This window comes from Cavia porcellus, unplaced genomic scaffold (assembly GCF_034190915.1).
Source record: "Cavia porcellus strain 051 isolate PalLab524CR breed Dunkin Hartley unplaced genomic scaffold, mCavPor4.1 scaffold_10, whole genome shotgun sequence".
In the NCBI taxonomy this organism is placed as follows: Eukaryota; Metazoa; Chordata; class Mammalia; order Rodentia; family Caviidae; genus Cavia; species Cavia porcellus.
This window is the reverse complement of record NW_026947493.1, coordinates 84,594,141-84,618,922: the sequence shown is the minus strand read 5'-3', so window position 1 is coordinate 84,618,922 and position 24,782 is coordinate 84,594,141. Positions and strand designations below refer to the sequence as shown.

The following is a 24,782-nucleotide window of genomic DNA, read 5'->3' as shown; positions in this document are numbered from 1 at the left end:
AGTCTGTGCATCTCGCTGGGCCAGCAGGGGCTGGGAGGGGGATGCTGGACTGCAGCCTGGGCGTCTGAGACACTGGTGGCAGGTGTCTGAGACGCCAGTTCTCAGTCCTGGCCGAGTGCTGGAGACGTCAGCACTCCGAGGTCCAGGTCGCAGCCTGTCCTGTCATCCCGCATCTCCAGGAGAAACTGCGATTTCCATGGTCGCCTTCTCCTCCCCCCCCCCCTTCTTCCTTCATCTTTCTCCCTTTTTTCCTTATGGAGCCTCCCTAGGTTGCCTAGGCTGGTCACCATCCCCTGGGCCCCAGCGATCCTCCTGCCTCAGCCTTCTGTGCCATTAAGACACAGCTGGTGTTTCAGCTCTCCATGGGGAGCCAGCTCAGACCCTCACCTGTTCTGCCACAAGGAGGGAGGCAGGAAGTGTTGTGGTGGGTCTGTAATCTCAGGTTTGCACTAGGCCCTGACCCCGGGTGGATCAGCCTTACCTTCAAAGGCACCGTAATACTGTCGTGCATCTCTGAAGACTACTGTGCTCTGCTGTTGTTCCGAAGGAAAGTTAAATGAAGATGAAAATTCTGCATTTGTGGATCTCAGGGGCTAGAAGGCCTTTGAGGAAAAGTCTAACATGCTCTGCATATGAATGCAATGTTCCAGAGCCCAGCATGGTGCACACTGAGGCTGAGGCAGGAGGGTGGCTGTGAGTTCGAGACCAACCTGAACTACACAATGATTTCAAGATCAGTCTAACTACATAGTGAGATGCTGTTTCAAAATAATAAATAAATACAAAAAATTTAGCGAAAGCTTCTCTCTACTCAGCCATACGTGTTTGAAATGGCATGGACTTGGCAGTGAAAAGCACTGTATGAAAACAAAGAATCAGCTCCTGTCTTAAACATGCGTTGGAAAAGCCAGAGGAGTGCCCAGTGCCGGGGTGCGACGTGGGCCCCACCTGGGGACAAGACAGGGCCCATCCGCGCCCTCCTCCCACAGAGGCAGGGTGGTGCCGGCTTCTGGGTGCCCGGAGGAGCCCCTGGGGGACGAGCCCTGAGCAGAGCAAGGCTGCTGCTGAGAAAGGCCACAGGCACCAGAGTCACAGGGTTGGCTTTTATTTAAAAAACACCGAGAACCGGAAGTTCCCTGTCAGCCCTTTGGCAAGGAGTCGGAGTGGTGGGAGGTGAGGAAACTGGTCTCATGCACAGCAATGGCTGCACCGCCATCGTGACACCTCGACAGGGGCTGGACGCACACGGCTGCCAGACAGGAAAGTTCACGTCCAACCTGCACCAGGCCCTGGGGTGACGTCCTTCTCCCCATTACCCGTTCCCTGCTGGACGGGGCCCACGGCTTGGACCGCCACACCCCAGCACAGTGGCTGCCATGGCGGGCGTTTCCTTTAGTGTCTACACAGCCTGCCAGTGGGCCCTGTCACACTCCTTGCGGGTGAGGAGGCAGCACAAAGTGGCCGAGCATCTGAACGGCCCACACCAGAGACCCAGTGCTGGCCGCCTGACCTCCCCTGCCCACCCATCCCGGGGCATGTTAACAGTCCTTTAAAAAGCATGCCACATTATTTGGAGGAAAGTATGCCCAGCAGAACACATTTTTTAAAAAGAACTAGAAAATGATCCCTATCAAATGTCCTCTAACCAGGTCAGCAGCTTAGGTCTACACCTAGGAATTCACACCATCGGGCAGGCGCTGGCCCTCTCCACCCAGGGGCTCTGTGCCAGGCAGTGGGCAGAGGCAGGAAGCCTGCGGTGCCCACATTCCCATGACCTGTCTCCTGCCGGTGTCCTCCTCGCTGTCTTTGATCACGACTACAAAGGACCCTGAATGAGACAAAACCCTGGGAGGAGAGGGGGAGGGGATCGGAAGCTCTGCCTGAGCCCGGGGCGTCCTGGCCGGGATCTCTGGCCCCCAAGGACTTGGAGTTTGGACACCAGCACTGAGCACTTTCCAGGCCAACGCAGATGGCAACATGACTGCACATCACAGAGACACCCCAAAGACGCTCCAGGTGGGTGCTGCTGAGGCTGGCACCAGGGTGTGGGCTCTAACCCGCCTGCACTGAGCTAAGGGGCCACAGGGACCGTCCCTGGGCCTCAGGTTCACACAAACTTCTGGGCTGGAGTTGAGGGAAGCTGGCTTCCTAGAGAACCCTGTGAGATCGTGATGGCAGGATGGACAGGAAGGGGAGAGGATGAGTGTGGCTGGGACACAGTACTGTGAGGCCTGGCACTGGCCACTGGCCAACTGTCACCAGCAGAGACACCCAACCCCTGCCCCTTCCTGCTCAAAGCCAACCCGGGGCTTTAGCTCACCCTGTCTCCACCAGACCTGCGACAGGGCTGCAAAGGGGCGAACCGGACCCCATCTCCCCGCCCACCCATGGGCACCCTGCAGACCGTCCAGTCCATGGACCGTGGTCAGCAGGGGCTGAGGGATCAAGGCTCTGCTCCAGTGTCCAGCGTCGTCTTGCCCGGCAGGGTCAGCCACTTCAAGGTTCCTCAGTGGCATCCAGGACGGCAAAGGGCCCCCCAAACCCCTCTGCTCCTACATCGGGACACCACTAGTTGACGCAGTTCTTCGTGACTCTGTTACTTCTGTCCATCTGGCGGAGGCCGGCCGGCACGTGAATGGTGACCTCTTTGGCAGACATTCGCTTTGTGTCTCTTTTAGCCTGCGGAAAAGTGGAAAGGTGAACTGAGTTACTGGGAAAGAGCCACGAGGCCTCCTGTCCGCAGTCTCGTCTTGAGCTTGTTACGGACACACGGGCAGGAGGACGGGCTGGCAGGGCGATGTCTGCACGCCCCTCATCTGCAGTTTTAAAGTTAAATTTCTTTTTAACAGGTGCACGGAAACACAGCTACGACACATGCGTGTGTGTGTGTATGTGCAAACAGGACAGCGTGCTGCCAGCATGCAGGCTGTTCCCGGGGTGTCCTCCCCTGCACTGTGAACACCAGCCTTGCACAGAATGGCAGACGACCTGCCCCGAGGCACCCAGCTGAGCAAATGAGCTGCTGACATCACCCAAGGGCAGTCTCCAAGTGTCCATCTCGGGCTCCGGCAGAGAGGTCGAGGTTTGGGGCTTTGGGCAGACTTAGTTTCAAATGCTGGCTGTGTAGTCTCACCCAGGGAGCTTTTCTAACCCCCTCACCCTGGAACATGGGGCACATTAGCTGCCTCTTAAGGGATGGCAGGCCTTAAAAAAGGGGGTGCATGTAAGATTCTTAGCACTCTGCCTGCCGCTAAGCACACATGAGGAGAGCTTACAAAGCAGGATATAAACTTCTAGGTGAAGCTGCACCAACAAGGAGCTGGAGATTAACTGTAAACACTGGGGCTGGGGATTTAGCTCAGCGGCATAAGTGCCTGGCAGGCAAGTGTGAGGTCATGAGTTCAATCCCCAGAACCACAGGGAAAAAAAAAAGAGAGAGAGAGAGGAAAAAAAATTGTAAACATTAAAGCATTCACGAAATTGTAGTTTCTTGAGCAATGATGCCCACCCCACCCCCACCCTCGCAAAGAGAAACCAGCTTCACCAGAGGTGGGGGATTCCATGTCCCTTCCCTTGGTAGCTGTGTGCTCAGAGCAGGTGTGCCATGGTGGACAGGTGTCCACTTCTCTTATGACACAGTCCCTGATCTCCACCAACCAGGCCACCTGCGTGTGGTGGGGATGCAGGGCACAGATCTACAGCACCCCCAGTTCCAGACCAAGAGGCCCATGCCGAGGCCACACAGCTACCCATGCCTGCCAGCTTGCCACTGCTTCTGGCCTCTGTGGCCCAGGAATTGCCACCTCAGGCCCTGCTGCTGGGGACCTGACCTGAGGTGATGCTCCCTGGAGATGTGGCTGTGAGGGGCATCCAAGGACAACAGAACTGCCATGGAGCCCCGTCTACTGGTCTGGAGAGAGAGGCGGTCGCTGTTTCTCTCCCGGTGCTCCCAGGGCCCGGCATGTCTGGGGATGGACAGGGGACCCAGCCCCGCCGACCCTCCAGAGCAGACACTTCTGGCTGTGTGCGAGACTCCTCCTCACAGCTCTGAAGCATTCCCTCCACGCCCTTCTTCCCACTTCGCCTTGAACTTCTTCGGACCAGCTAATAACAGGCACACACACACACAAGCATGCACTCATATTCACACATGCACCCGTGCACACACATGCACACACACATGCCATGTGCGGGAGGGAAGGAGAGAGGCCACGTCAAGCTGGCTCTGTCTGCTTCCATTAGGGAGTTGTCACTGAAAAGCTTAGAGACCGTGCAGTGCCCAGAGAGAGAGAGGCCGCCCTTGAAATGAGCCAAGTGGATGGCGGCCCAAATTCCCACCTCAGTTGGTGGAAGGTGGGAGAGTTTTCCAGGTTGGAAGCATAAATTTCCTGTACTGCAAAGAAGCTTTTCTTTAGAAAAGATGACTGGCAAGATTCCACCAAAAATTATTAAAGATTACACAGAAAAGTCTCTGCTTTATTTCAGCCTGTTTTTCAGTTGAAAACAGTGAGGTTCAAGCCAGGCGGGGTGGTGCTCACCTCAGCCTCAATATACTGGGAGGCTGAGACAGGAGGATCAAAAGTTCCAGGCCAGCTGGAGCAACTGGATGATTTAATGAGACCCTGTCATTAAATGACAGGTGGTGCACGCCTGTCTCATTAAATTCAAAACAAAAAAGTACTAAAGATGGAACTCGTTGCAAAGGCCTCGGGTTCAGTCCTCAGAACTTAAAACTCTCTCTCTCTCTCTCTCTCTCTCTCTCTCTCTCTCTCTCTCTCCCTCTCTCTAGTTGGCTGATGTTTAATTTCTCAGCCTGTGTAGGACAAATGCTACCCCTAGTCACCCTGAGAGAGACCACCGCCGACACCTGCTTATGGCCCCAACCACAGCAGCCCAGGCTGCATACCTGCTCAGCGAGCCGGGCTGAGTGTGCCAGCAAGCAGCATGAATGAGCCCAAGCCCCCTCTGCAAATGATGGAACACTGTCTGATGCTTAGATTTTTTGAGAGAATTAAGTGTGTCACTTAGCATTAGTAAGGTGATTGTCTGAGTTACTTTTCTCTCATTGCTGAGACAAAATACCCGACACCCAAAATGAAGGGAGAAAACATTTATTTAGCTCACAGTGTGTGGAGGTTTCAGTCCATACTCAGCTAGCTCCAAGGCAGGGTGGCCTGGCACAGGGAAAACACTTCAAGACAGCAGAAGACAGCAGAATCAGCCAGAGCAAAAAGGGACTAAAGGGCAAAAAGGAGAAGCAAACATCTTTCCTCCCTGTATCACACGCAGGCTCCCTGCCCAGGGTGGGCGCAGCACTCACACTGTCAATCCCAGCACTAGACGATGGACCAATCACAAACTCTAGATTCAGCCTTCTCTATAAAGCCTGCACCCAAGACCACATGTGGCTTTGGGGAACATCCATACATAAACAACAGTGACCAACTTCTGGTTTGCCCAGGATGAACTTCTCACAATTAAACATCTCGTCAGGCATGGTGGTGCGTGCCTGTCATCCCCATCCCTGCCCAGGAGGCTGAGGCAGGAGGATCACCTCAAATTTGAGGCCAGCCTGGGTTTCACGGTGTGTTCAAGGCCAGCCTCATACATGGTGAGACCCTGTCTCAAAAAAACAAACTAACTAAAAATCTCACAAGCCAAACCCTCGCTGGCTGATGGTAGCACAGCTCTGCCCGTGTCACAGTGCCACTCCCCTTGGCTGGCACCCGCCCCCTCCTGACCACAGAAGAGCGTGTCCCTCCACAAGGGCTGCCTTTAAAGATCCCCATCCTCATCTGAGCCTGCAGGAATGCGCTCAGCCTTCTCCATTCCCCACAAACCCCAGCCAAGAGGTCTCTGCGTGGCTGGAGTTTCTGCAAAGCTTTCACGGCCCTGAGCAGACAGCACAGAGATGCAAGGCCCCGAGAAGACCCTTATCAGGCGCCACCCCTTTGTTTCTCATATTTTCAACCAGGAAAGCAATGCAACGGAACTTGGAGAAGACAGAGACCCTGTCTAATTTTGCTCGCTACAATCTCCTCGATTTCCTCAGAACACAGTACACTGCCTGCCACATACAGACCCCGCTGAATGACCCAGAGGACGCATGAGGGAATCTTCACTGAGGAGGACACTCTGCAGGTCCTGCCTCCTGCTCCAGAACTTTCCCCCGGGTTCCAATTATACTCAGAACCAGCCACCCTTTTTGCCATCCAAGAGACCTTGGAATCTCACCGTGTAGGCTTCCTTGGCCAGGCGGGACCACGGTAAGGGTGTGTCTGAAGCCAGGTAAGAGCTTAACAGGAATGAATGGCAATGTTCTTACTGTGATGACTTCTTATTTTTTTCCTTTGGTGTCAGGAATTGAACCCACAACTTTGCGCTTGCCAGGTGGGTGCTGTGCCACTGAGCTGTATCCCCAGCCTGCTATGATAATTTTTAATGTAAATGTTCACCACACCTTCCATCACCTGGCCGGGCACCCCTCCCTGTGCTGCTCGGTCCTTGAGCTTCACATGCACCCAAGTGCAATGATGTGGCTCTGGCTCCCCTGACAGTCTCTTTTGTTCTCTCCTTCTTGTTCTCTGAGTGGCCTGTCTTTTGTCTTTACAGTACCTTCAGGCCCCTCTGGGAATGTCTCCCAGTGCTGTTGTCCTGCAGGAATTTTCTAGCCCCGTCTCCTGGCTCAGCCGGTGACCCACCCCCCAGCCTGGGCGACCCAGGGCTGCACCTGCCTGCCAGACACCAGGTGGGAGGGGCATGAGCTGAGACTCGGTCCAGACGGGCTGATTCTTTGGCACGATCTGGTCACTGTGCCAAAAATAACAAAGCAGCCGTCCCTGAAGACAGGCTGCCCCTGGGAAGCGGCCACACACCCGGAACTCTGTCTGCATGGAGCAGAGCCTTTGCTGGACACCTGAGGAGGTGGCTTTCAAACTGGGGCAGGCGCAAATGCCGAGCCCAAGGGGGTGGCTGCTGGGAGTTAGTGAGGGAAAGCAGGGGACAGCCCCCGACAGCTGATTAACAGAAGAAGTGTGACACACAGCTTCCCCTCGTGTGTTGAGGCAGGCAGGGAGCTGGGAGGGGGAGACAGGGCGGATGGCATAGTGGACACTGCAGTGTCAGGAAGGTCCCAAACCACTGCAGAAGGGCAGGTGCAACTGTGAGATGGTGCACTCCACAGGGGCAGCAGACGGGGTGAGTGAGGACCTGAGGTGCTGTCGCTCCGGGTCACGGCAACCCCACTGTGCCCCATCAGTCCTCAGAAACCAAGGGGCCCATGGTAGCCCCTGTGCAAACAGAACGCTGCTCCTCCGAGGGTCCCCAGTGCCTCCAGAACTGGGCCAGTGTCCACACCTGCCCGGCTCCCTTGTTCTGTGCTCTGCCCACCCTTCCCCTGATTCAAACCGGCGGCTAGAACATCAGGTCGCCTTCCCACCCCAGGTACTTTGCTTGATAAGGGCACTCAGGGGACATCTGATGAATCACCAGGAGGCTAAAGGACCCGGTGAGCAAATGTCCAGCCCGGCAAGGGTCACCCAGGAACCCCTGGCCAGGTGGCCCGCTGAAGCTCAAGGGGAAACTGTGTAACGCGACCCTGGATGTCCCTTGGGTCTTGAGGGGTCACTGCCCCAGAAGCTACTGCAAGCTGAAAGCAAAATCAGTCAAAAGGTTGTTTACTCCGGCGTGGTGGCGCATGCCTGTAATCTCAGCACGTGGAAGGCCGAGGCAGCAGGATTGCTGTGAGCTGGAGACCAGCCTGGACTACATAGTGAGCCAAGGCTGCATAACAAGACCCTGTCTGAAAAAGATGAAGGAAAAAAAAAGCATTTTTAACGCACCTGGTCTCCTGAGCCTCCAAGCTCACGACTCAGCGCACCAGGACAATCAGTTGCCTCTGCGTGGGGCTGGGGCTCCTCAGGGCCACAGTCACTGCTGCTGCCCAGTGGAGGAGAGAGTCGTACTGTGTCGCCAGCTCCGGAAAACTCAAAACTCAAAACCTGAAGTGCGGTTTCTCCTGCCGAGTGCCACTTGTTTCAGGGCCACAAAGTCGAGAACAAAGATCAGCCGCCCTGCTTCAGGGTGGGGGGCTGTGGTCAGGCACCCCGGGAGCGCGGGACAAGCTCGGGAGGGAAGGAAGCTTGGGCCTGGGGAAAGAGGCCAGCAAGGGGCAGACGCAGCTTCAGGAGGGCAGGAGGCTCAGGGGACCGTGGAGGGCGGGCCTCGAGCAGGGACCAGCAGCGAGCAGCTGCAGAGCCCAGGCACAAAACCAGCTGCCTCTGGAATGCGGTGTGCACCAGGGGCAGGGAGCGGCCAGGGGCCACATGGCCACCACCTTTCTCTGCACAGGACAGCAGGTGGCTGAGCTCAGGAGCAGACAGGGAACGGCATGAGGTCCTGCAGCAGCATGGAGAGGCCAAGGTGGGAACAAAACTCCGCCCTGCCAGACCTCCTGCCCGGCAACCAATAGGGACAATTAATGACCCTGCAAGGCTGCAGACTGCACAGTGGCGGTCCCCACTGTTGGTCCCTTTCCTATCAACTTTTATTTTACTCTGAAGGTGACCCCTGTGTGCAGCCAAGAGCTGGTCACCTGGTGGCAGAGGCCCACCAGGGACCAGGAGAGACCCTTCCTTCAGGCAGGTTCCAGACAGTCAAGCACCTGCCAGAGTGTCATTCTAGGTGGCTCTGCTGACAGGCGATTCCTTCCACCAGCGGTGCAGCGGCCCTGCAAAGTTACCCTTCAACAGCAAGCCTCTGCCTTGGCCTTTGGGGTGACATCTCAGCTGCGAGGCACACCATGGACTGAATGCTCGGCTCCCCATCCAGCTGTGGAAACAGCACGGCCTCTGTCCCCGACTTATGAAAACATGAGTTGCCTGGGCCACTCTCAAAGCGGTTCCCCTGTGGGGGACCCCTGAGCGGTCCCTCTGCCCGGCCCCATTTCCCTGCCACACGGCTCCGGGGTGTGTGTGTGTGGCGTGGGACAGGGCTTTCCTTCGATATCTGAGTCCTAGCCCTCAGCTGCAAACCAGAGACAACACCACCAGCATTTGGACACCGATCCAAACACCCTGCGGACTAAGGAGGTGGCAGCGGTGCTCAGGCTGTGTCCGGGACACACGCGCATGTAAACCGTGGCCACCGCAGGCCGAGCAAGCACAGCACACTCACTGTTAAACTCTTAACTGGAACTCGACAGTGCTGGCTGGAGTACAAAGCAATCACCTCGAAGACCGTCAGTGTCCACTCCGGTCAAAGATGTGAATATACAACCCGGGGAAATGCACGTCCACCCGCAGGTGTGCGCTAGAATGTTGATGACTTTTCTGTTCACAGCAGCCCCAAACTTGCCCAGGAAGTAAAACGGTTGAGTCTCGGTCTGTATCCATAATAAAACACCCACGAGAGTCACAGCGAGGGAACCACTGCAAGGTGCAACGGCGGGGGATCTTCACAAGGACCACAGTGAGCAAAGCCGGACAAGACCGCACACCACACACCATGCGGACCCTCTTAGGAAAACCCTGGACACAGGGCAGCATGACCCATCCTGGGAGAGGTCGGGAGAGCTGACCGGAAGGGGCGGGGGAGCCTAGGTTGTGCAACGCCCTCCCTGACCAGATGGGTTCCCAGCCTGTGCTTCTCCCGAGTGTGTTCCTAGGGGCAGACCCCACCATGGCTCCTTGTCCTCTCCTCCCCCTCCCACTTTTGGTGTCAGGCCTATCTGCTAGATGTCCACTGACCACCAGCATGCTGGTGGACAGATGAGCAGAAACTTGTTCCAGCAGCTGGCTTTGCCCTCTTGGGTTTCCACCTCACCAGGAGTTAGGAAAAAAATGTGTTTCAGAGGGCTGCTGATTTCTTGGCCTGATTTCCAGAATACTATACTATACTTGGAACAGACTGAGCTGGACCTGGATGCTCAAGTCAAGTGTGTCCCCCTGAAGCAGCAACTGGCCATGAGGGAAGCAGGAAAGGTCAGTATGGAAGCCACAGAATGTTGATGCTTTGTTATGCAGCACTACAGTGGTAACGCTGACCAATACATGAACGGGTGCTTGAAGACATTATGCTCCTCTTTCTGAATCATTGCCTTTTTCAATGAAAAATTCTGACACTCATCTCCAGGTATCACACAGCCGTTATTCTGGGGACAATGCTGACTTTGCTGGGCTCTTAGATGGTGTGATGCCAGTAGACCGTGGGTATTTCACAGAGCACAGAGCCCAACCTGCCCACGATGGACAGGAGGGGAAGGAGGTGGGAAACACGCTTGGGCCACACAGTCCCTCAGGCAATCTGCCTCCTCCCACCGTGGTCCAGCCTAGACCCAAGAGTAGGGTCATGGGTTTGATGAAAGGGGCAGGGGACAGATGTCTGAGCCTGCATTAGAACTGTCTCAAGCTTCTGAGTGCGATTCTGGGGGTCCAGGCCACCTGGGGGGCGGCAAGAAGGTCGGCTTAGGCAGGGGCAAAGTGGGCAACACGGGGCCCCAGGAAGACCAAAGCTACCCACGGGGTCCCATCTCCTCGGCTGTGGCAGTGGTGCTCACATCCCTGCGGACTCTTACGTCTCTGAGCACCTCTGCTCATGGCAGCACGTCCCTTGGCCGACTCCTGTGGGTGATTTTATTTCCACCGCGTGGATGTCCTGCAAGGCCCCTCCTTGGATGAATGCCAGAGCTGAATTTTGCTGACCAAGCAGTGGAGAGGGATTCACTGATGACAGTGAGGTTCTTCGCCAGCCAGGCCCGCCAGGCCCACAGCATGCGGTGGCACTGGCCCACAGGGACAGGACCAGGAGGGTGCAAGGGGGAGCAGCCTTTCGAGGGTTGGAGATGGTGTTGGGGTGGAGGGGGATGCAGTGGGAGGGAGAGAAGGAGAAGGAGGAGGAAGAGGAGGAGGAGGAGGAGGCATGGGGAGCCAGGGCGGCAGGGGGAGGACCGCCCAAGCACAGCTCTGGGGGTCAAAGGGTTGGAGAGGGGTCAGCCTGGCCCGGGTCTGCACACCCCACCTCCTCTCCTACAGTGACCATTAGGGTGATGCTGCCTCCCTGCCTGCTCCCCACCTGCCATGCAGCCTGACCCAAGACATTCCGGTAACCAGCACGGTCTTCTCCCTAGAGGAGACCCCCGCACACAGCCGCACTGAGACCAAACACGCTTCCTCCATTCCTCCAGAGAGCAAGTCAGTGGCAGGGAGACAGGGCCTCGGGCGGGGGCCAGGCCAGGGCAGCAGCCTCGTTCACAAGGGCAGGGCCTTCCCCACACCTGGCCCTGGCCCACGCTGCACCCCTACCTCTGTGGTCCAAAGGCCATTCTGCTTCTGGGTGCCCCCGTTCATCTTCTTCTCAGGGTTGGAGACCCCACCAGGGACGGTGGCTCGGGGCGCACTGCTGGGGGACGGGCCATCTTCTGGGGCACCTGGGGACGAAAGCAAGATGGTAGAGAAAAAGCCAAAAGTCACCAGAAATCCCACCATGCAGAGCTTGGAGAAGGCAGGCACAGAGTCGGTCAGAGTCACCAGAAACTTCCCTTCCACCACATAAATCCAAAGAGCAAGGCCATGGCCAGCATTTGGAGGAATCTTCTCAACCACACAGGGGGACTCTGCCCAGCAAACCCTGCCTGGGCCCCCATCCAGAACACACAGCTTGGGACACTTTGTCAGAGCTGAGAGGGTGAATTAATTTTTGACTTTACCCCTCACTGAGGCTCTGTCTCCTCGTACTTCAAAAAGACCTAGAAGAGAAAGGTGTTCAATGTTTCTTCACCTTCTGCCCAGGGATGGGGGTACTACAGGTGTGACATGGACCGTGGAGATGGCCGCACAACCCTCAGAATGAAAAAGCCATTTAACTGTATGTTTTGCAGAGGCCAATTGCACAGTAGGTGAATGACAGCTTCACAAAACTGTTGTTTAAAACCTGCTGTGCGAGCCGGGCGTGGCGGCGCACACCTGCAATCCCAGCACACCTGCAATCCCAGCACACCTGCAATCCCAGCACACCTGCAATCCCAGCTGGAGGAATGCCATGGGTTCAAGGCCAGCGGGGCTACATAAACAAGTTCAAGGCCAGCCTGAGCAGCAAAGTGAGATCCTTTCGCAAAAAAACAAAAACCACAAACAGGTGAGCAACACATTTTGGAAAGTTAGATCAAAAGCAGAAATCAAAGGAACCCCTTTGGACCTGAACAGCAGTGGCAGAGGACAGTGCTGGCCAAGGGGCTTCTGCCACCCTCAGGACACCTGCGGTGCTCACCACAGCCCCTCGGGCCACTGGAAACCACCGAGATGACCCAGCAGCTGGCCACATTTGCTGTGGCCACAGCGGCTAGTGGGGAGCCAGGATCCTGCCCCAAAGAGACACTCAGTAGAAAGGGTGCCCCTCCCCCTCTCCCTGCCGCCGTCCCCGCCCCCTCCACCCCATCCCAAATCCCATCCCAGGTGAGAGCCTCCTCCTCTCCAGGAGTGTCCCCTCTCCGGGCAGAATCCTGGGGGCCGAGCTGCATGGACCTGGGGAACAGGAAGTCCGCAGTCCCCATCACACATGCTCCGTGTCCCAGTCACTGCTGTGGTGTGACACTGTGCTGTCCCTTCCAGAGCCAGCTTCCCCGTGCCCTTCTCTTTCCTCTGTGTTGCCCCTGGAGGAATCCTCTCCACTAATGTGGAAGAGGTGCGCCTTGTGCCCAGTGGTGTCAACAGGAGACATTTATTTATCTCCACACATCCTGGAGGCCGGAAGACCAAGCCCAGTGTGCTGAGAGGCTGGTTTCCTCCAGGCTGTTACTGGTCTTCCTGTGTCCCCCACACCTTCCCTCTCCTATTCGCCCCTCTGCATGAGGACGCAGTCCTGGAGGATAGTGACCGCCTGCCCGGAGGACCTGGTTCTGGTTTTATTTCATGACCTTCAGAGGTCTTGCCCCCAAACCCAGGAGGCTCGGGCTTCCGCACACGAATCTGAGGGGCACAGGTCAACCCGGAACACCGGGCTTTCCTTTCCTCAAACAATGTTTATGACTCCTTCAAAAAACCCCTCGCCACTGCACAGAGGCCCACTGAGGCCGTTCTGTGTGAACAGCGTCATCCATGCAGCCTTCATTCTGATATTACTAAAGATCTGAGTAATCTGTGGCTGTCTCTACAACCATTTAAAAGTAGGAAGTAAATTTACATAGAAATCCAGTGCATATCATACGAGCAGGAAAACCTGCGAAGGATCAGTATTTACCAGGGGCAGCTTTCTCCTGGGGGGAGCTGTTTTATACTTGGTCGCTCCTGGGCCAGAAGAATGTCTGACAAAATGACAAGGCTTGTTTTTGAGAAGAGACCACGGCCTAGGTTCACAGGGTACTGAGAGGTGTGTGTATCTCTAACGCTTTTACGTTACTTGATCCATTATGTATGAAATGATGTTTTGTCTTAAATACAGTTACCCTGTGGTTATACGCATGTATGAGGTTCAGAATTCTGTAAAACACCGAAGAATGAAATCGACAATCAAAGAAAGAGGTTGGGAAAGTTTTACTGGAAATAACAATAGTTCCTGCATCTTAGGAAGGCACTCCACTGGCTTATCACGTGGCCCCTCAAATTAAGAATTATTTATAGGTGTCAGGTGTGGTGGTGCACACCTGAAACCCCAGCACTCAGAAGGCTGAGGCAGGAGCACTGCCGTGAGCTGGAGGTCAGCCTAGGCTCTGGAGTGGGTTCAACGCCAGCCTGAACTGCATAGCAAGACCCTATCTCAAAAAAAAAAAGTTATTAGGGCTGGGATGCAGCTCAGCAGCATAAGTGCCTGCCTGGCAAGCACAAGGTTCTGAGTTTGATTCCTGATACCTAAACAAATTGTTTCTAGGTTAGCAGGACACAGGAATTATTTAATTGTTGACTGGATACCTATTACGGGTGCTTTTGTGAAGTCAAAAGAAATGACCAATTAGAATGTTTTTTAGCTCAGTTTTTTAATACAGTGTTTAAGGTAAATTGGGATTTTGCCAAGAGCTAGTTGTTTTTGTACTATAATTTCCTAAAATCTTTAGGAGGGGTGGGCTGCATTCTGTCATGTAGGGCACTTACTGAATTTTAAAATTTCCAGACTCAGGCGTTCAGGAAGTGGTGACTGCTTTGTAAGAGGGGCCATGTTCAATGTTGCCTAAAAATGTTTATTCCTGCTCAGAGCCCTCGTCTGCTCCCTGCACTTTGGTTCCCACTGATGGGCTGTTTCCCACGTCTCCGGCCCTTCCTGTCCCCGCTGCCTGCTCCTGCGCTAAGGAAACTCCTCTGCGATAGTCTGCATTTGCTCATCAGGAAACAGCTTTGGACCCCACCAGGCTTGTCTGTCCTTATTACGTTACATTTAACCCCCAAATGTGCTGTGGAAAGCGGTCACATACAGTGACACAAAGGCTGAGAACAGTTAGAAGCAGGGCACCCCGCGTTTCAGCCTGTCAACTCTCGCCCTCTCTCAAATCAAAGATGAGCCTGCAATGAATCCCCCAGGCTGTCAGCCAGTGGTGTTCACAGTCACCCCAGCAGTGTGTGGGGGGCAGGGGCGATGCGGGGTGCTCTGGGAGCCCGTGAGTCATTTGCATGACCGGGCAGGCTTCGTTAGCTCTCCGAGAGTCCGGATTCTGGAGCAGGGTTTGCACAGGAAACACTTGTTGTGGCTGGCAGGAGGATAAAGACAGGAAAGGAACGGGGAGGGTGGGGAGTGGAGGGGAGGGGCGGAGAGGGACGGGACGGGGGAGGGGCAGGGAAAGGGGGGGTGGGGAGGGGAGGGGCAGGGAAAGGGGGGAAGGGAGGACAGAGAAAAATTCCTACCTGTGGGCTCAGGCGGCCCCACACAAACAGGCAGAAGAACCCCTGAAGCGATTTCCAGTTTAGGCAGGAATTTGATTTGCTCTACTTTGTTGCCATAGAAACCTGAGAGGTAGGGGCCCTGCCTTTTTTTTTTTTCCTTAGAAGAGAAAACTCGGTCAGCCTGCTACTGGTCACTCAGGTTTGCAAGCTGAAATTCCTCTGCCCGATGCTGACCAGATCGAAGGAGGTCACATATTTGCATAAAATGGGAAAGGGGTTTACTGAGACCTAGCTCCAGGGAGGTGGCCACCGCCTCCCCAAGCCAGGTAGACAGGGTCTTTCACAGCAGGGAAGCAGAGGGGAGCCGCACAGAAGCAATGCCAACCTCCGAGCGCTGGTCACTGTGTCACTGCCCGCGTCTGCACCCCTCTATCCTCTGGTGGGAAGGAAGCCAGGCTCCAGCCTCCCAGGGCTACATCTGCACCTGGCTCAGGGTTGGAAACTCAAGTCACTGTCGCTGGCATTGGGAACCAGGGCGGCCACCGGACAGGGAGGGAGCCTTGAGAAAGCAGGTGTGTGCAGTGCAGCCCGGTGCCTGTCCCTTCCCCAGAACATGAGACTGTCCTCCCGTCAGGGCTTGGGTGCCCAGTCACCCACTGCAGATGCCACACGCACCCCCGGCCATCTGGAGGCCATGGCAGCTAGTTCCTTCCGCAGGACCACTTGCGGAAGGGCTGAGCCATCCAGGGTTCCTGTGGCCACCCGACAGCGATGTCCTGGTCTTCCCTCTGTGCAAGCTGTCCTGTCCCTAATGCCTTTCCCTCTGTCCTTTCTGGTCCAACTCATCCTAGCAAATTCTCAAACTGACTTCAGCACAGTCTGAGACACAGGCGCTCGAGGACAAGGAGGCCAGGCAGGCAGCGGGAGGAGGGTCAATGCCACACAGACCTGGGTGTGACCCTGACTCTCTTCCCAAGATGGCCCAGATGGCTCAAATCCCAAAGGACACAAAAGAGGGGCTACGAACCTGGGGTGCATTTCTGCTGACTGCAGGGGCTGCAGGGCATGGGGACAGCTTGTGTCCAGGGCGATCTCAGACATCGCCGAAGGGGTGCTGCGCTGGCCCCAGTTGCCTAGCCCTTACTTCCATAGCTCGCTGTGGCTCCGGTGGCCCCTGGGTCAGGCTGGGCCCTGCCTAGGAGCCAGGGCGGAGCGTTGCGTTTCTCCCCGCCCTGTGACAACCACTCCAACAGGCGGCCTCGACCTGTATGAAGGGATCCGTGTCCTAGGGAAGGGGGTGCAGGGTCCAGGACTCATCCCCAGCTCAAGCCCTGTCCCTCCTGCCTCAGAGGCACACCAGACAGGTACTATCCGTGAGGAAGCGGCCTCCCCTGGACCCACCAGTGCCTTAATCTCAGACCCAGCCTCCAGAATTGTGGGAATCACTCATCATTTTCAGTTACCCAGCCTGGAGCATTTTGTAATAAGGGCCCAAACTGAGCCCAGGGACAGTGAGCAGCTTCCGCCCCTCACTTAGCCCTTAGAAGGGTGGTCACTGAGATCCATCTCTCTCTTCCTCCCCGAGTCTCCTGCAGGCTCTGAGCCCATGTTCATTAGAATGACCTCATAGCTTGTTTTCAGGCTGTCGGAGAGAGAACAGGATAGTCTAAATTCACCTTCTTGTGTTCTGGCGATTAAACCGAAGATGTTCGTATCTTCCTCGGACTTGTATCTTATATCCTCTCTTAACAGCACAGGACTCTGGTTTGCTGGACTGGTTTGCTTGCTTTGGGACTGAAAAACCCAGGCAATCAGCCACTGGAGAGGAGGGCACTGAAGGGGTGGGGGAAGGACCGAGCAGAGTAGTATCTGGAGAGATCTCTGCCTGGTTCTTAAAATGCAAGTAAGAACATTCCAGAGAGCTTGTGTTGCACATCAAAAGGAAGCTCTTGGGGCTGTTTCTCCTGAATTTGCTGCCATTTTCCTCTCTACCACCTCTGTTCCGAGAGCAGCCCTCCTGGGCCCCCAGGCGGAGGAGTTCTTGTCACTGAGTTACCCCAGAAGCACCTTGGTGTGGCCTGTGCACAGAGGGAAGGGTGTGGAAACCAGGCAGGCTGAGTTCAGACCCACCCTGTGCCGTGCAAGCCGCACAACCCTTCAGAAGACACTAATTACAACACGACACGTGTCTCCGTGCCACACTCTGCAAGCCCAGTGTTCATTTGTGAAAGTGGACATCATTCCTCTCATTTTCCTGACAAGGACACGGCGGCCCAGAGAGCCCAAATCACCTGCTTGAGGACGCTGTCATTCCTGATGGAGCTAGGGCTCAATGCCCGAGTCTGTGTGACTCCAAAGACAGCTTGTTCCCGTCCATGCCTGAGTCATCCTCCCACTGCTCAGCATCACTAAGTCTCGATCTCCTCGCATGTAAAGAGCGAATCATGATATCTACATCAAAGACTGTGATCAAAGCAAAGCTCAGGTGACCTAGCACCCAGTGGGGATGAGGAGGAGTTTCCAGGCTGTCCGCCCCCAGGCACGACGACACTGGAAAGTCTGATCGCAGATTCTTTCTTGGGAGCAAAGAGAGCACAACATGATGACAGAATGGAGAAGAGCAGGGCCAAGAGACTATCAGCCACGATCAGCTCCCCAAGTCGGTAACTCTGTCCCCAGAGTGGCCACACCAAAGGGACCCACACCCCCAGATTAAGGGCTGTGGGCTGACCGTAGGCCCCAAGGATGAGCGCAAGTGGGAGGGGGAGGCGGGGTGCGTGGCTCTGACACTAGGGTTCACCTACCGTATGTGTTCAGAAGCTGTGGTGTGACCCATGCCACCGGGATAGGCCCGCAGACTTTCTGCAGAAGGACAGATTCCTGGGGCATGGCCAGATACTGGAGTCCCTCATGCTGACAGGAAAAACCTGCCCATGGGGATCATTGTGCTGCAGCCCATATTTTCTGGCCCCTCTGATGGGCGGGACTCTTCTGCAGGAGATGCAGGCCAAAGAGAACCTAGTTCCCTGCCCCCTAGTGGTGGAGTGTGGGATGCCAGGAAGAGAATTCTAGGAGCTTCTGCTGCAGGGAGGAGGGAGCACAAGAAAGGCAGAGGCCACGTGAGGTGGCTGTGTCCCTGGTTAAGTCTCACGGCAGGAGCACCCTGGGGAGGGTGTGGAGGACCTGCGTGAAGAACTCCAGCCTGGACCGGGGTTTCCAGCAGGAGGAGCCCTGCCCTGGGCGAGCTGCCCTCAGAGATCTGAAGTTCCTGAGATCTGAGACTCCCAGCTGGGTTCATCAAACCCAACGCCCTTCTCAGAAGGCAGCAGCTCAGGGTTCTACTACTTTAGAAAGATGGTTTCCGCAAAGCTCACCCGATGAGCCTGTTCAGTATCTAGAAGGGGAGGAGGAAAACAAAGCAATAGTGAATTAATCGTGGAGAACCGACTGCGGCCGAAAGGGTTTTCAACAGCATGTCCAAAGGGACCAGGTCAAACGGGCGGGATAATGCGGCTCAGGTTGCTGCAGGCCTGAACATGCACGGATCCCTTTGGGTTTTATAGGTTTATTTCCGAGGGCATCACCCATATTCCACAAGGTAAGCCCGGCTCACGTGACCCAGGGCGGAGTCACAGGGTCTGGGCACAGGGCAGAGTCAACCACAGCAGGCACGCGGTGGCCTCGCCCTCAGCTCCGGGCTCACCTGGGCCTGTGCTCCATGGAATCACGGACAGCCTTCCCCTTTATCCCAGAGCAGGCTGGCACTTTCCTCTTTCATGGCAAGGTGCCAAAGCGGTTTCCCTGACAACCACATGGAAACTTATGCTGTGTGCTCTCCAGGCAGAAGCTCAAGGAGCAGCTTCGGGACAGGACCCAGTTCCCAGTCGGCCCTGCTGGCCTGCAGCTTCCAGAGTCTGAATCTCCCACGGCGGGCTGAGCCCTGGGCATGCAATTTCACGCCTGGGCTGGATACGGACAAAGGCCACTGTGCTCTCCAGACGACAGTGCGCAGCTTCTCCCTCTGAACAGGGTAGGGCTTAAAGTAATTCCCGGAGATCCCTCAGGTCCTGGCCAGCTCTTCGGGGCAGTGGAAGAGCCACAGGGACTTTGCCATCTGCAGGTCCATCACTCTCTCTCCTCCCTGACTGGTTGCTTAGATTCGAGTTCAACTTCGTCAAGGTTCAAGTTGCCATCCTAGTTCCTTTAAATGTTCTGAAACATGGACTCACACAACGAAAGTAACTGATTCTGAAACATGGACTCCTTGAAATCCTGTGATTTAACCTTAAGTGGAAAGGTGGGAAATTTCTGGCTTTACTGGAGAGCTGGGACCAGGTGACCAGAGGTGAACTCAGGTGACCACAACGCTTCCCTGCATTTGTCTAACACTCAGCAGGCAGCAGACTCCTGGGAGCTCTGGGTCAGCTCGGGCTTCCATTTGGGTGGGCAAAAGTTATCGCAGCGAATCTGGGATCATCCAAACGACCTGAAGTGAGCAGCAGTCCACGCTCCCCGCCTCACAGAGGGAGCCCAGGGAAATGCCAAGGTCTACACCAAAGAGGACCGGGCCTGAGGGTGTACAGCCTGGACAGAGAGTCCCTGGTCATGGCGGGTCACAGGCCCCAGAGGTGACTTCTTCAAGACAGGAAAGAGCAGGGAGAATGCGTAATGTGTCTAAGCAGACAGAAAGATTTATGCAGCCAGAGGAGGGTCTGATGTGAATCTGTGATGGGCGGGTAACACAGCAGCAGAGACCACCAGGCTCGTGTAAAGACAACTCGGTGTGGAATTTACTGTGCTTGGGTTCAGGCAGAGAGGGTGATGAGACTGTCTGCCCCGAACAAGGAGAAGCGTGCCTCTTCCATAGGATGGAGACGCGGCGGGGGACCTTAGGTGGGAAGGTCCCTGTGAACATCTACAGTTAACACTTTTTGGCAATCCAGCGTCTCAGTGGGCAGAGTCCTTTGAAGTGCCCGATGTGAATTTTTGGGTGTCTCCAGATGTCTCTGGGACCTATAAAGTTCCTTGCCTCTCTTACTCCTTCCCTGTGCTTGTTGAGCACAGCCTCCGGTACCCCCAGCCGGCACACTTTGGTACCCCCAGTTTACAGTTCCTGTTACTTCTGTTTTCAGAACCGGCTGGTCCTCACTATGAGGCACACTGCACCACCCAGTTCTGTCCCTGAATCCTATGAGCAGGAGAACACAGGAGACACTGCCGCATGACCTCAAAGTCTAGGTCGCACCAGCTGGGGGGCCCTGGAGCTCCGAGTGGTTATGTAAATGCACTGACCGTGCTGGGCCACTGTGGCCCCATGCTGTGACATGCCCAAGCCGGCCATGAAGAGAGACCATATGGAGAAGCCCGGCGGGCGCTGGAGAGAAAGCTGCCCAGCCAGCCCTAGGAGCTCTGTTGATGGCAGAAACCCAGCAACAGCCTCAGGGACTTTTTGCTTTGCAAAATATCTCTGTTCTCAAAAGATGGGGATTTCCACTCAGGATACACGGTCCCAAGAAACAAACAGACTGCACACAGGGAAAGGGCGATTTGCCCATCATTGCATGAAATTCCTTGCTAAAAGCAGGTGAGCCACAATTTCTCCTCTATTAAGTGATGAAAAGTGCTAAGTTGGACAACAGAGGTACATGGTGGACGGGGTTGTGGCGACACAGGCAGACACATGCACTTCTGCTGGGGGCCCAGAATGGCACCGCTGACGAAGGTCATCTGGCACAGCTCAACAGCACCATGCCTGCACACAGAGGGAGCAGAGCATTGGCTCTTAGGAGTCCACCCACACACGCACTGCAGAGAGGAGAGAGGAGGCCAGAATTGTGTGTTACAGTCAGACTGGAAACAACCCCAGAGGCGACTGGCTAAATAAAGTAGATCAGATCCAAGAATTGAGTACTATACAGCCAAGGAAAAGGACGAGGAAGTGATCCATAGGGTACAGTAGTGACCTGGGAGCACAGTGAGGTACAGACGCTACGATACAGCATAGCACCTTTCACCTAAGGGAGAGCACACGGGCGTGTGTGTGTGTTCATACTACTTTAAAAAATAAAGAAAAGCTGAAAACTTTGATTATCTGTAACAGGATAAAGGAACACAGCAGAGGGAACAGAGATGAACGATTTGTAACTGTAGCTTGTTCTGCAGATGTCACTGAACCATGAAAAAGTTTGATTGACACAAAACAAAATTAAAACCAATGAATTTTCCTGGAAAGCAAAAATGAAGTGACTGAACCAACCTATATGGTAAGGTTATACCCAACAAGAAACTATTTAACTACTTTAAAACACACTAATGTAACTGTGTGTGCTTATTAGGATACAGCTAAGGACCTGGAGACCAACAAAATCTTCATACAGTTTCAAGAACCGTATTGTTAGATATATAATACAAAGCAAGTACTTATAACCGTTGCTAGGAATCAAGATACATAGATGTATCAATTCTGCAGCTACATTTGAATCTATAATATCAATAAAAAAGAGACAGCAGCTCTGTCCACTGTGAAGAGCAGGTCAAGAGCCAGTCCAGGAGCAACAGGCAACCTGCTGCCCTGCCATCGCATCTAAGGGTCACAGTCCAGTGGCAGGAACCCAAATTCCTTAAAGCCCTGGTGAATGCCAAGGCTCACCCAGGAAAGATAGGAGGTAAGACCAGAAGTCTGCCATGCTGGAAAGGAAGGGCTGTCACAGACTCTGGCATTCCGAGAGAAACAAGGGGCCTCCCATCACCAAAGAGGGGACAAGCTGAGCACAGACTGCACAGTGCAGTTCATTAAGACTCATCAGATATGGGGAACCCCGAATTCATCGGAGAACTCTAAAGAGTACTCACTGGTCACCTTTGGAGACTACAAGGAAGAAACTGGGAATCGGTAATCAAAGGGAAAGGAGACATTTACCTGTAGGGGACCTTAAACGGACAGCAAACCAAAGCTGGTCTTTGGAAAAGAATTTCCGTTGCTGCTCAGCCTCAGCAAGAAAGAATTCCAGCTAGCGCTGAAGGACCGAAGGTTAGACTCACAGTTCCGGGGCTGCTGATGACACTGACAGGGGCCAGGGTCAGGGGCAGAGAGCTGACGTGGGGCTCTATCATGTGTGGACCAGAAAGAAACGGGGTGAGGTGCTAGGGTGGGGTTCCTCAGCGTCCTGGAAGAACACATCCTCAGGAAGGGTCTTCCCACAGACCTAAACCACCCACCCTGTGGTTCTAACACAGAAAATAGGAATGTCTTTCCGTTAACTAAATTTTCTGGATAAAAATCGTGTACACAACATGCTGTTTGACCTGTGGACATCACACAGTGCGACGTGTTACTTGGCAGGCTCATGCCTCTGTGGGGCAGCATTTAAAATGTCCCCAAGCAGGTTTCAGGCAGGCAGCGCGCTGGGACTGAGCAGTCAGCAGGCGGGCAGTGCACTTTCCTTTCAGCCAGTTGACCATAGGAAGGTTTAAACTTTGGAGGAAGGACTGCCGCAAACCGAGGCGTGGGTGATGACACAAAACCAAAAAGCAAGTTTCTTCATCAAAAGAAATGGGGGGGGGGCCTGGGGATTTAGCTCAGTGGCATAAGCATCTGCCTTGCAAGCAGGCGGTCGTGAGTTTGATCCCCAGTACCGATAAAAATGGAAAAAAAAAAAAGAATCACCTCATTACTTCCACATTTGGAGCTCGAGGTGAAAAAAAAAAAGAAATGGGGGGGGGGGAGGCAAGAAATGGGAAAGCACGAATTAAAAGAAATTTAAGAGAACTGTCAACCAACACACTGTGGGGGGCGCTGCATCCTGACTTAACAAACCAGCTATAAAAAAGACAATTGCGAAACCCTTAGAGGAGTTTGGTACTGATTGAATCTTTATTAAATGATTGAATTTGGGCATTTTCATTCATTTTAGTGATGATAATGATGTTGTGGTTACATGTCGGGTTGCAGCACATGGAATCACTGTTAAAGCACTAATTCAACCTCCAAAAACAGCTATTCAGACAGCCTAACCTAACCGCTTTTTAAAACAGCCCTGGCCCCCGCGAGGCACACTGAAGCCCGGAGCCTGCTCTGAGCTCGCCGGGGTGGAGAGCAGCAGAGGACGGAGACAGAGACGCGCTGCAGTGTTGGCAGCCGGGTGGGCGCGGGGGACCCTCACTCTCGTCTCTCTTAGTCTTTCTACACACAGAACACACATTTCAAACACAAGTGCCCCCTCTTAGGGTTTTGAGTTTTGCATGTATAAAATGCTGTGTGGAAAACTCGGACGCTTTGAGGAAGAGGTTCCAGAACCATCACCTTCGGGGCGTGTGAGTGTTTCGCCTCCTCACACAACTTGCTGCCGCCTTCTTGCATATGGCTGTGGGATTTGGGGGCGCCAAGAATCCTGATGGTTTGATTCTGAATTCGTGTACAAAAGAAAAACACCAGGGCTGGGGGCATAGTGCTCTCCCCCTGGGTCCCCGTCTCAAGGATGCCTTTTCCAGGGGTGCCCGGGGTTTGCTGAGAGCTTACGGAATGGCTGGCAGCTCCCCTCTCCACTCGGCAAAGTAACTCCTGAATCAGGAAAGTAAACAGGAGAACAGAACCCCGTTTATCGGCTGCCAGCCTCAAGACCAGCCAGACGTGAGTGGGCTTTTGAAAAGCCCTCAACAGGCAGTGGCTGTCACCAAGGGGAAGGAGTGGAGGAGGCTTGGGGGGCATGGGCTGTTGGGTCAGAGCCAGCTGGGTAAACACAGCTGCTCCTGAGAACTGGATCAGCCCCTTTAGGAACCAGAAAGGAGGCAAAATCAATCTGCAGGGAACCCCACCTTTTCTGAGGGATGCCACAATATTCCCTCCCAAATCAAGAATGTGGTTTGCAGAATAAAGCTGGGGTGCTCCACCCCAATGGCCACAGGTTACCAGGGTCAGAAATAAGTCCCCAGACTCAAACTGTCAGTGCTGGAAAGAATGCACTCAGACAGGGGCGAGAGGTCAGGACAAGGCGAGTGGTGACTCCCACCCTGGGAGGGCATGAGCATGGGCAGGACAAGGGCTCAGCCCTGAACACAGAGGGACAGCTGACCTTCTCCCCAGGCCAGTGGGAGGCTCAGAGTCCTCTGACTGGGTAGTTTGGAGGGGACAGGAGAGGGAGAAGCAGGAGGGGGTGCAGGGAACAGAGAGTCTTTGGTTTGCAGCTGTGTTCTTGCCCTCCTGCATACCTTACTGTGTGGGGGCATCTAGGTGGCCACAAGGGGACAGAAAGCCTCAGCCAGCAAGCAGCCCCGGCCAGCCCCGAGGAGGGGGCTCTGCAGAGGGCTGGGAGGCAGGGGCTGGACAGGAAGCCTCTCTCGAGTGCTCAGGGTTGAGATCACCCTGCTCAGGGATGGTGATGAAGTCCTGAGGGCAGCGAACTGACCAGCGCTTCGGGAGCCAGGCTGGGAGGGGATGAGAAGGACGGGGTGTAGGAGGGAGGGGCTGGCTGACTCCAAGTGGGGCAAAGGTCCAAACAGAAGGCGGACCTGAGCAGATTGAGACAGGACAGGATCCTGACCCTGTGGCCACAGGGCAGGCAGAGGGCAGGAGGCCCCAGGGCTCCCACTGCACAATCTGCGTGCATTGAGACAGGGGAGTCCCCTCTCTCTCAGCCCCTTCTCAGCACCCCCTGCAAGGTGACCAATGCTGGCACCGCTGAGCGAAGCCACCATCATGTGGCCGAAGTTCAGAAGTCATCTATCAGCCCAAAGTCAAAACCTTCAGGGACACCCTCAGCCTGCGATCCCCAGAGGGCACAGCTCCCTAGGGCGGGGGCTTCCTGTATACCGTGTCCACCGCGTGCTGACACCTGCCTCCCTCCTCCTTAGCCTCACAGTAACTCCCAGGCCAGGCCCCGTTGCTATGACAACCCATCTCCCCGACAGCCCTGACAGCCCTGTTGCTTTCCGCAAACCCTCGCGGTTTCCTCCTGCAGGGCCCACAGTCCTTAGAGATGG

General features: G+C 54.9%; 1 protein-coding gene across 3 annotated transcripts in view; it reads right to left on the bottom strand.

The window, feature by feature from the left end:
• Positions 1-1,089: 1,089 nt before the first annotated feature.
• Baalc (BAALC binder of MAP3K1 and KLF4) overlaps positions 1,090-24,782 on the bottom strand; it is a 32,405-nt gene continuing 8,712 nt past the window's right edge. For 2 of the 3 annotated variants that reach the window (XM_063257706.1, XM_023561634.2), the window contains exons 3-5: positions 11,705-11,743; positions 11,301-11,425; positions 1,090-2,679 (exon numbers count right to left, since the gene is read on the bottom strand). In XM_063257706.1, coding sequence (XP_063113776.1) covers positions 2,569-2,679; positions 11,301-11,425; positions 11,705-11,743 — 275 coding nt within the window. In that variant the 3' untranslated portion in view covers positions 1,090-2,568. The remainder of the gene's footprint in view (positions 2,680-11,300; positions 11,426-11,704; positions 11,744-24,782) is intronic. The other variant, XM_063257707.1, reaches the window with a different exon arrangement.